A 10,958-nucleotide genomic window follows, 5' to 3' on the forward strand; every position below is an offset into this window, starting at 1 on the left:
TTTCCGCTTCTTCTTCCTGTATTCAAAAACAACAACACCGGCACAGCGGATAATGAACGCCTTTGTTTGCGTTTTGGTGCTGGTACTGACCCACCACCAGTACTTGACACTATTCTGTCTCAATCTCTTCATTAATGGAAGGCGAGAACGTGAAGAAATAGGAAATGGAGCCAGAGCTGTGCCATCCACATCCATGCTATTTTCTATTTTGGTGTCTATTCTATTCTGGTTTTTCAAAAGGGTTATTGGTGGTTACATGGCCGTGCGCAACCGGGTTATTGCCAATATTCCGGTTATGATAGGGTTATTTGACTGCATGTAAACGTATTCGCTGTTAGAGCACTGTATGTACTGTCATATAGAGGATCTTTTTGGCAGTACATCCTCAAAAATGGCAGAGCGGCCCTTTTTGTTTCGAGCACCTGTGTCTAGTATTTATGCAGCAGGTCTTTAAAAACAGCAGAGTGCTCTTGTTGCGTACAGGACCGTGTTTCCCACAGGACAACAAGCTACATGTGGCGAGGGACGTTTTTATGTGGATGTGTTTTATGAGCCCGTTGCACATTGTAAAAATAAAATGAACCCAAAAAATAAATAAACCACAGCTTTTACTTGGACATTGACACGGTGGCAGCTGCTGACGTCAGGCGGAAAAAAAACGTCACACGCTGCAAGCGAGTGGCGCTGGGAACACTGAGTGCAGGTAGGATTGCAAGGTTTACATAAAGCACCTCATGTGCGGTTCCAATCCTGCCTCACGCACTGCCACTTCCATATTATATTATCATATTGTCATATTCACAGTCGCGATACCATAGTTCACTGTCTCTGATAGATACACATATACACACACACACACACACACACACACACACACACACACAGTGTGTGTGTGTGTGTATATATGTATATATATATATATATACAGTATGTATATATATGTGTGTATATATATATATATATATATAAATAAAATACACGCCTATATACACATGCACACTGTTTTTTTCTTTAGCCTTTTTAGAAACATGCCTCATGGCCTATTATGCAAATTAGACAATGGACAGCCATTGTCTAATCTTTACCATGCATTTGAAAGAGGAGGAGTCTCCAAACTTTGCATTGGTATTGTACATACGACTACATATGAAACACAAAATCAAATGTCAAAAGTTTGAAGACACCTTCTCATTCACTTTTGACCTGTTCTGGTTGTAAATGCTTTTACACATTTAATATGCATTGCATGGTGTCTTAATTGGCACCGTTCCACCTGTCTGCTATGATCTCATCCTGCCTTTTGCTTAATTAAGAACCAAACAACCATCTGTTAGCCTGCGAGCTAATGTGATTGTTTCACGCACCCCAGGCGAGGTTCACCCCAATTTTAATTTCTGGTCATGTCCAAACATCTGCTCTCAGGTTTTGTAGTCATCTTTTATTTCCCTGTATCTTCTTGTAGGTGGGGTCCAAGTGGAAAGATGTGGTCAGCAAATGTATCAAAGGTCATTTCCAGCCTCTTCTACTGTTTTATGCCAACCCTGAAGGCAGCGCCATTACAGCTGAGGATGTGTCACAGCAGCACCTGAGCCAGACCCAGTACAAGACCCCTGTCAATGGAGAAGGTAGGATATGATAGGATTTGTTTGCTTGGGGCACGTTTAGCCCCTTTTGATGATCTCGTTTCCAAACTTTGACTGGTACTGTATGTACCAGAGGTCTCCAACCTTTTTGAGTCCACAGACCAGTTCCAACAAATCTCTGGCGGACTGGGGGTGGGGGAAATGTAATGTAATACTATTTATTTATTATGTATTGTGTATATAAAACAAAGACAAGCACAGTGTAACCGATGATCTTATAAAGATGACCATTGACGTGAAAGCATAACTTGAAGGAAGGACGACAGCCATGAACTTGGAAGGCACTTTAAGGACACCCCTTGTCTTCCCGTCATACATTACAGCCGTCAAGAGCTCAAAGACCAACAACACTTATAGCCTTCACAATAGAAGCGCTGCATGTTACATCCTGTCTGACTGCATTGAACAAAATAAAAGTAGCTTACAACAACATTAAATTAAAGCATAAAATGAGTACAGACTCATCATTGGTCGAACCTAGAGCTTGTTTTCTAGAGAGACGATTATAAGTTGTTTGATGTGTGGGTGACAGGCGGTGTGCTAGCATGAATTAACTTGAATTAACTGCTATGACTTACACTCCGGAGCGACTTATAGTCCGGAAAATACGGTAGTTATTTAAAAAACTATTTTTTTTCTTCAAATATTTATTTTTATATCATTGCCGCTGACAGTTTTCCAGGATGCAGAATCAACATAAAAATCAGAAGTCACAATCAACAGTTCTGGAGGCATTATAACACGCATTTGAATCAGAAGGCGTCACCAATGTTGGCCGATATCATGTTTTTATGCCAGTATCGGCCTGATGTTGGCCGATATCACGTTGTTATGCCAGTATCGGCCCGATAATTATCAGTGGTCGATAATATTGGACAACCCTTGTAAATATGAATTTGAAGACACTTTCTCATTCAATTGAATGATATAGTGTCTCCAAACTTTTTACTGGTCATCAAAAGTCAAAAGTTTGGAGATGCCTTCTCATTCAGTTGCATGTTAAAATATCTCCAAACAAAAAAACACACTGCCTTAACTTTTTGCTGTCTTACTACTTTGACTGTGAGTCTGCCTTATGTTGAGGCTGCCCCGACAATCTAAGATGCCAGAAAAGCAAAATGTTCTAGTAACTGTCCTACAAGCATAAAAAGGAGTTCATCACCATCCATAATAAAACAGTCCGTCATACTGTATGTGACAGAAGATGAAATGCGGCACATTTGTGATAAGGCTTCTCATTTTTTTACCGGCTCATAAATTCCGTCCTCACCCCTGTCTTTCAGGTTTTCAGTCTCCGCTTCCATCCCCCGAGAAGGTAGACCTGACCAAGGAGAATCTGAACGGTCTGCTGGGCCAAGGCTCCTTGAAGCAGAAATCTCCTTCCACCTTCAACCGGGGCAGTGCCCATAACAGCGGAGGACGAGGGACAGGTAGTAAAAAAAAAAAAAACTAACAAAAACATTATATTGGATAATTTGCACACCAGTGCAATAGGTGATGCTCTGACCCACGATGCAAGCCATTTGGAACCTAAAGAAAGTAATTTCTTTTGAAAGGACAAAAGGATTAATGCATAGAAAAACATGGTGGTACTTACAAGGGAGGATATTTTCAGGTGGTAATTTGACTGCTTATTCTTGTTGTTTCCATCTTATTTTTTGTAACAGTGCAAATTGATCTCAAGCGCCACTTTAGAGAGATTTTCAGGGAAGTCACCCATCGAGCCAGCGGTGAGGTGCATCCAATCGGAAGAGACTCTGATCGGAGTGGTCAACGCAGGCCGGAGTCCCGCTACAGAGGTCTGTTTGGTGGCTGATTTCTATTATTCATTTTTTTTCCAGCACCCCACACACATGGATGGTATCTGCATGTGATTACTCACATAAACACAACAGCTGAATATCACACACGCGCGCACACAATTCTCTGGGCCCTTATGTAACCCGCTGTTAGGGAGCGACGTGTCAGAAAGGGGATTAACTGCTGACGTTCGTCTGAGTCGAGTGTCTTTCATCCTGCTCTCTCTGAGTCACAACCTCTGCTTTTCCTCGCCAGGACAACAGGATAATAGTATCCCGTCCTATAAGTGCTTTATACAGTATCTGACAAAAAAAATGTTAAGAGACAATAATATGGAAATCATACTTGGATGTGCAGTATTCTAGAGTAATCAATGTACAGCTTCTATAGCCGTATCAATTTACTATCCACTTAAGACCAGACAACACACAGCCTTTACAATAACCGTTTATTGCAGTTAATTTGTTCCAGACCCGACTGTGATAAGTGACTTTCCGCAAAGTAGGATTCCTGATTTATAAATGGAATATTTTTGTAGTTAGAGCATAGAAAACCTGTTTAGGACCTTCTAAATACAGGTATTAATATTATTCCAGCCCTCTTGACAACTAACACCACTATATTCACCTTTACACTTATTTGTATACTTGTATATTAGACATAATAAGAATAAATAAGCCATTTAAGACAAAAATATACTCACGCTTGTATGTGTTGCTATAAATGTGTTCCCTAAGGGAGCTGAGTGGCAGGTGGCCAGAGGTTCAGAGTTGAGTTTTAGCTTGGCGTGGGTTACTGCAGCAACAGCAGCCCATGTTTTTATTGGGGATTATTGTTCCTGTTGTGATATAATTCAAACCTGCAGTAAAAGCCTGTTTGTTCCTGTGATCAAGTCTGACGTTTGTGTGACTCACGGAACATTACAGTAACATTACTGACACCTAGTGACCAATGTAGAATACTACATATCATTCACAGCGTCTTTGAATGCATCTTCTGAATGCCTGTTATTTGTATTTGACTTCATTTTCCTTCAATTTTCCTTGACTACTTAACCACAAAGCAGCATGATTTACTAATTAATATATTTTTGAAAAACCATGATAGTGAAGCCGCGAAATTCAAACTGTGAAGTGGCGATGGAAGACTGAATTGTCTAATAGCTGGCAACACATAGAGGGGCAAAATAATTGTGTCAGTCAAACATGCTGGTGGCACATAAAGTTGTCACAAGTTGTATTTAATTTCCCCTCAGATCAAGCGCAAGACCGCATCTACTCTCGCTCGAGCTCTCCCCCGGTAAATGGTTTCAAACAACACCTGGAGACTCGCCTGTACAGCAGCCAGGGAAAAGGCCCCATCCGCAGTGACCGACCGCCCACCCACCTTAGCACCAGGTCTTTCCACGAGCCCCTCCAATCCAACTCAAGGGTCCGGGTGCTACCTGTTGTACCCAGCAGCGGGCAATACAGCAGGAGGGCGGAGAATCAATCCAACGGCTACGACACTGATAGCAGCCAGGACTCTCGAGGGCGTCCCGGAAGTGCCGGGAACGGCCGCAGTAGCAGCAGTAGCAGCAGCAGCAGGTCCAGCCGTCCCTGGAAACCCATGAGAGAGGCACTCAACGTGGACAGTGTTTTAAACAGCATTGGTGGCCATGGCAGCGGACCAACTCCAGAGCAGAGGCCGCAGAGCCCCAGGAGGCGCCCGAGCAGCAAGTCGCAGGAATGGGACCTGATGTGGGGAGGCCGAGAAGAGCGGAAGCCTAAGAGCCTGATGACCATTTACGAGGATGAACTGAGGCAGGAGAACGGCAGCAGCCGCAGCTTGCTGGAGTCGGACAAGGACAGGCCAAAGGGCACCGCCACCCTGAAGGTCTACAACGACAACTGGAAGATCCAGCGAACTGAATCGGGCTACGAGAGCAGCGACAGGATTAGCAACAGCTCTGCAAATTTGGACTCGCCTGTGGTAGAAACCTTCTCGTCCAAGGACCTACGGCCCATACATGAGCTGCATTTGAGCCGGTAACCTTTTTTTTTTTTTTTTTTTTTAATACAACAAACTGTAAACTAGTGAGTTAAAATCAGGAACTGTAATGGTTTGTATTCACTTTTAGGGATCAGTTCCCTCCAAAGGGAAGTGATGACATTCTGCATGCTACATTTTCCACTGGTAAGTCAATTTATTTGATTTATTATTCCATCTGTAGTCTTAAGCCTGATTGAAGGAATACATCACTGGCGTAAGCGTAAAGTTTATGCTATGGGAATTGAACAAACGCTGTAAGTGAGGGAATCGCATGACTTATTAACAATACAAAAGAAAGAGAAGGAAACCCACCATGTGGCTGCTGATGCACAAGCATGACACGTCATATAAGCCATTCTCCTGCCAGTTATTAATGATAAACAGCTGTCACAGCTGATGTAATTGCTAATGCATACGCATGCTCTGTCAGGCAGATACAACTTCTCAAAACTCTGCCTGTGATGTCCTCTACTACTTCCGAAATGATTGGCATGATTGGATAATTGGATATCAAGTCGCTTTCCATTTAAACATGTCTTGTTTTTGGATCGTTACTTTTCTGGAAACTTCCAATCCCGATCAGCGAAGTTGTTCCGTTTTTATTCTGGGAGAGGAGGGATCGCAGATCATCCGCCTCAAATTGTGAATTGCCGCATGGACTTAGCGGCTTAAAAATGCAATAGCGTTGTGGAGTATGGGGTGGGGTGATCTGACTCCCCCCCCCCTCCCGGGTGTAATTGCATGCCAGCACAAAGGATTTAGCCTCTAATGCTTTTGAGAGAGTGTGCTGACGCATCGCAGATGGCATCACTCGCTCCCCGTCCTACGTCCGGTTAGTCAGCGGATCACTAGTAATTTTTTTTCCAACTTAGTTTGTTGATGCCACAAACCAGGGATGTGCTGTTGTGTTTCTTTACGTTAATGATCTTCCACACCAAATGACTGTTTTGACCCCAATATAAGACAATATTTTTTCCCTTAAAAAAGTGTGGAAAAAGACCGAAGGTTGCCTCACATTCTGGGGTCTGGTAATTTATACATGCAAACCAACAAGCGAGTCAGAGCTTTTCTTCCTGTCACTCACACACATACACATACCAGTGGCCTGGCGACACAGAGACAGGCTGTGTGTGTGTGTGTGTGTGTGTGTGTGTGTGTGTGTGTGTGTGTGTGTGTCCAGACAGGCTTCAAAAGCCGAAGTTAAAGAGTTTTTCTTCTCATCTAGGTGAACAAGGGAGAAAGTCTCCGGACCTGCATGACTCAAACAAGCCATTACAAAGGTAAATGAAATAAAAATAGGCGGTGTCAGTTAGAAGGCTTACTAATTTAACTTTTGTCCCAGACGAAGAGCCTTCCGATATACACCTGGAGTCCTACAAAATGACCTGGAGAGCGAAAGGGAAGATAACGTGGAAAGCCCAGTCAGCCCGGTGCCGCCTTACTTGACAAAAACCAGTAGTTCTGAGTGGAACAGCTCGGATGACCAAACAGGACCCTTCTCAGAGCAAGAAGAGGCCACCACGAAGGGGCTCGCTCTGCACAACTATCCGCCTCCTTTACCACCAAAAACATTTCACACTGACCAATCCGAACCGCCGGCGATACCGGCCCGCTTGAGCCGAGACAAAAATGGCACAGCACCCGTGCTCTCGCACACAACCCTCATCCGTTGGATTGAGACGCCCGCCGAGCACAGGCTCTCGTCCGACGCTAGCTCCAAGTCCTCGGACCAGGACAGGAACGAGCTGTCAGCCAGCGAGGGCGAAGACAGGCTACCGGGCCGCGACGGCGCCGACTCCCCTGACATGGTTCTACCCACTACCTACTTCTCAGTGGATAACTGTATGACCGACACCTACCGGGCCAAGTACCACAAGAGGCCTGCCTTGTACATGAGAGCAGATGAGCACACATCTTCAGGGGAGAGTGACGTGGATGCCAGAGGACTTCCTGCACCGGATGATGAGATGCCAGAGCCTTCCAGCAACCAACCAGAGCCAGGTACTCGTTTGCTTCTATTCAAAGTCGAGAGGTATTCTTTGCATCCCTGTTAGCAGGATTATGCCAAAAGTACACTTTGCCACTTAGGTGTCCTTTCCACACAATTCTTTTATGTATGCACCATCGAATAATCCTTCCTCCCACCAGTTATTAATGACAACCACATGCATGATGGAAATAAACAACTCACAGAAATAATGCAAAATGTCAAAACCCACCATATGATTGCTTATGCACGAGCACATATAGGGGTGCCCCACCTGGGCTCACCCGCAAGTTATAATTGATGCATAATTGCTGCTTTGCATGTGATGTTACGTCCTGTTACTGTCGTCACAGGCTCAAACAGTAGCTAGAAATCCATGTAAAATCAGAGCGAAAATGCCACATTCATGTGCTGTTCTCGGATGTGAAAATCCTTCAAATCTGGATTTCAGTGATAAATTATTATATTTATATATTATAAGTCCATCAAAAGGCAAGAGAAAACCAAAAAAAAACGGAGAGAATGTTGGCTGCTGATCTCTCTCTGTCAAGTCGATCTCAGTATGAACACACTCGAGTTTGCAGTGACCACATATTCAATAACCACCAAAAATATACCACCAAGATTACAAAACCTGCTCTGGTGCAGGAAAACAAAATGGAAGAGAGGAAGAAGTCTACACAAGCCACATTCAAACTTGCGGCGCGATTGCTTTGTTAAAACATGCCTCCCTGCGCCTGCTGCCCCTTGAGAGCTCCAAGAGAGACAGGGGACTTGTTCCTGGGCCCTCTCCATCCTGGTTCTCCTGACCTCCCGAGCAGCACCCTGGCTAAAATGTGTTCAGGTGTTCCACCTGGAAGCATGCCCTGCGATGCTCCACTACGAGTGGGGAAATGTGGTGGGGACCGGGTGGCTTCCAGCAGCCCAGAAAGGGTCCGAAATGGAGAGCGGACAACATGGCTCTGACAATTGAACTTTGTCAAACTGCAGAAAAACGATGGACACTTACAAGAATGTAATCATGCAGGCTGACTTAGAAGTTCTATTTTCATCTGCATTCATCTACCAAACATTGCACAAAGATGCTGAGATTGTATGTGGCCATATTCAATGGACGCATTAATCCCTCCTACCAACAATTATTACCAACCACCACTTGGCGATGTAGAAAAGAAAACAACTTGTAAAAATGCGCAAAGTGTAATTCCCACCATGTGATTGCTAATGCATTTACACGGATGCATTGTATAATTGTATCTCATGCGTCATAGAAATAAACCAACCACTTTACAAGAATAATGCACAGAGCCCACGGTGTGATTATTCAAATAATGCTTCCTCCTTTCACTTAATGATAACTGTCAATTTGCACGTGTTATAGAAATTAACAAGTTGTAAAAAAGAATCCATAAAGCCTCCAGTTTGATTGCTGATGCATAAGCATGGACGTCTCATCTGATCCTTCCCCTTGCCAGCTATTAATGACACGTGCCACCCTACACCTCGGAAAAATGACTGCTCATGAACGAATATCAAATGATCCTTCCTCCCGCCAATTATTAATGAGAACCCACAGCTTGCATGCGCCGTAGAAGTATAAAAAACAAAACTTGTAAAAGTAATCCATAAAGTCAAAGTGTGTTTCCTCATGCACAAGCACAGGTGCCCAACTTAGACACCTCGTATATAACCACAAACAACTTGTTTTTCTTGTTTCTCTGTAGGCTATTCTTCTTCTTCCACGAAGCCTATCGTAAAGTGGAACCCCGTGATGCCAAAAGGACTGGACGAACACGGTTTCCTATAGTCGGAGCAAAAACAATAATAATGAATACCAAAAATAAATTAAAAAACTATGCATTATGACTGTTGTACAGTTTGAATGTCTGTAAAACAAGATGCAAGGAATGTGGAAGCCAAAGAGATTGTTGGGGGGAAAAAGGATGAATATTTGAATTTGCACAAGTAGAAAGGTACAGAAAAGGGGGGCGACAGAGCGTCCTCCTATCAGGGTTACCAAGTCAAAGACTACTGAGCGAAAAAGTGTCCAATAATGCTAATTTTCCATCATTTGAACAGTCTTTCTTTGTACTGGCTTTAGTAGATCCCAGGGATCTGTGTGGGTAATGAGGTGTCTTTCTTCTGTCTCTTGGATTAACGCCGCTGGATCAACTCTCTCCTAAGGTGACGGGCAATTATCGCCAATGCTAATTAGCACAAATGTCTTATCACTGTATCGTCACTAATAGACACTCCAAGCTGTTTGTTTTTGTAGCAAAACGTACAAACGTTGTTATAGTAAAATGTTGTAAACATTTTGTTTTTGGCTCCCTGTTTTGATATGTAATGCAGTGGTGACTTTTTACTGCACAGTGCCTTTTTGTATTTTTTCCCAAAATGACAGAAGGTTTGAATCAGAGACGTGGTTTGTACAAGGATTTGATTCCAGAGACTTTTGCATTTGAGTTTTATTTTTATTGATTGCCACTTGTTAAAGAAAATAAACCAATGTTTGACTAACTTTGCCCATGTTATTATTTATGAGTAGCATTAGTAGCAGTAAAATTATAAACAATATAATTTAAGAATATTAAAAATTATAATTTACACTAAAGGTAATTTGAAGATTTTGCAAATTTATACCATTAATTTATTGACGCTCACTGATCGCAAATGTTCAAATGCTGGTGCTTTTCTGCCCTCTGTTGTTGTCTGCACGTAATTACACCCAAACGAAACTCAAAACTCCCATTCTGTCTTTTTTTTGCAATCTCAATAAAAATGTTTCAAATAATATAACAAAGTCATAACATCCTATTATGTATCGAGCATAACATTTAAGTTAAGATTTGTATTTCATTTCCGATATGTCTTTTTTCCTATTGGCCCCAAACACAGAACTAAACAATTTCTACTTCCGCCCTCATGAACGTGTTTTAAGAATTTAAAAATATATTTACTGTCAGATACAGCCAAATTATGAAATACAAACACAAATGGTCAGACAGATGTTATATTAAGTTAGACATAATATAGGTAGATTGCTAAATGGGAGGGTTAGTCCATTGCTGCTATACGTCAGCGTGTCCGCCATATTTGATGTGGCAGATCTGCCCCATAAACAACGCAAGGAAATTGACCTAGCTTCACAAAGCAATTTAAAAAAATTTTTTTTTTACAAAGTGAATTAAGTTAATGCGTTTTATTCTCCTATTCACTTATACATACCCAGTATATATTTGGGAAGCAAATTGACTTAAAACATGATGTAATAAAATTATGTTATAATGACCCTGCGATTTGCTGGCGACCACTGAAGGGTGTACCCTGCTCCAGCATACCCCCTAATGAGGATAAGTGGCATAGAAAATGGATGGCTGTTATAATGGCCAATTACAATCAGATGTATTTTTCAGTGTTACCTGTGAAAAGTAATCCCATTAGATAACTGGTTGGTAGAATTAAATGCAGCACATAAATGAGGCATCTTCTCCGTT

The 10,958-nt window shown here is 42.4% G+C and overlaps 1 protein-coding gene across 2 annotated transcripts in view; it reads left to right on the forward strand.

The window, feature by feature from the left end:
• Window positions 1-9,972, forward strand: part of LOC129168076 (inactive ubiquitin carboxyl-terminal hydrolase 53) — a 35,241-nt gene extending 25,269 nt beyond the window's left edge. For both annotated transcript variants that reach the window (XM_054752922.1, XM_054752923.1), the window contains 8 exons: window positions 1,463-1,625; window positions 2,927-3,073; window positions 3,311-3,442; window positions 4,699-5,470; window positions 5,563-5,618; window positions 6,700-6,754; window positions 6,817-7,475; window positions 9,186-9,972. In XM_054752922.1, the coding sequence (XP_054608897.1) occupies window positions 1,463-1,625; window positions 2,927-3,073; window positions 3,311-3,442; window positions 4,699-5,470; window positions 5,563-5,618; window positions 6,700-6,754; window positions 6,817-7,475; window positions 9,186-9,268 (2,067 nt within the window). In that variant the 3' untranslated portion in view covers window positions 9,269-9,972. The remainder of the gene's footprint in view (window positions 1-1,462; window positions 1,626-2,926; window positions 3,074-3,310; window positions 3,443-4,698; window positions 5,471-5,562; window positions 5,619-6,699; window positions 6,755-6,816; window positions 7,476-9,185) is intronic.
• The last annotated feature ends 986 nt before the right edge of the window (window positions 9,973-10,958 follow it).

This window comes from Dunckerocampus dactyliophorus, chromosome 15, assembly GCF_027744805.1.
Source record: "Dunckerocampus dactyliophorus isolate RoL2022-P2 chromosome 15, RoL_Ddac_1.1, whole genome shotgun sequence".
Classification (NCBI taxonomy): domain Eukaryota; kingdom Metazoa; phylum Chordata; class Actinopteri; order Syngnathiformes; family Syngnathidae; genus Dunckerocampus; species Dunckerocampus dactyliophorus.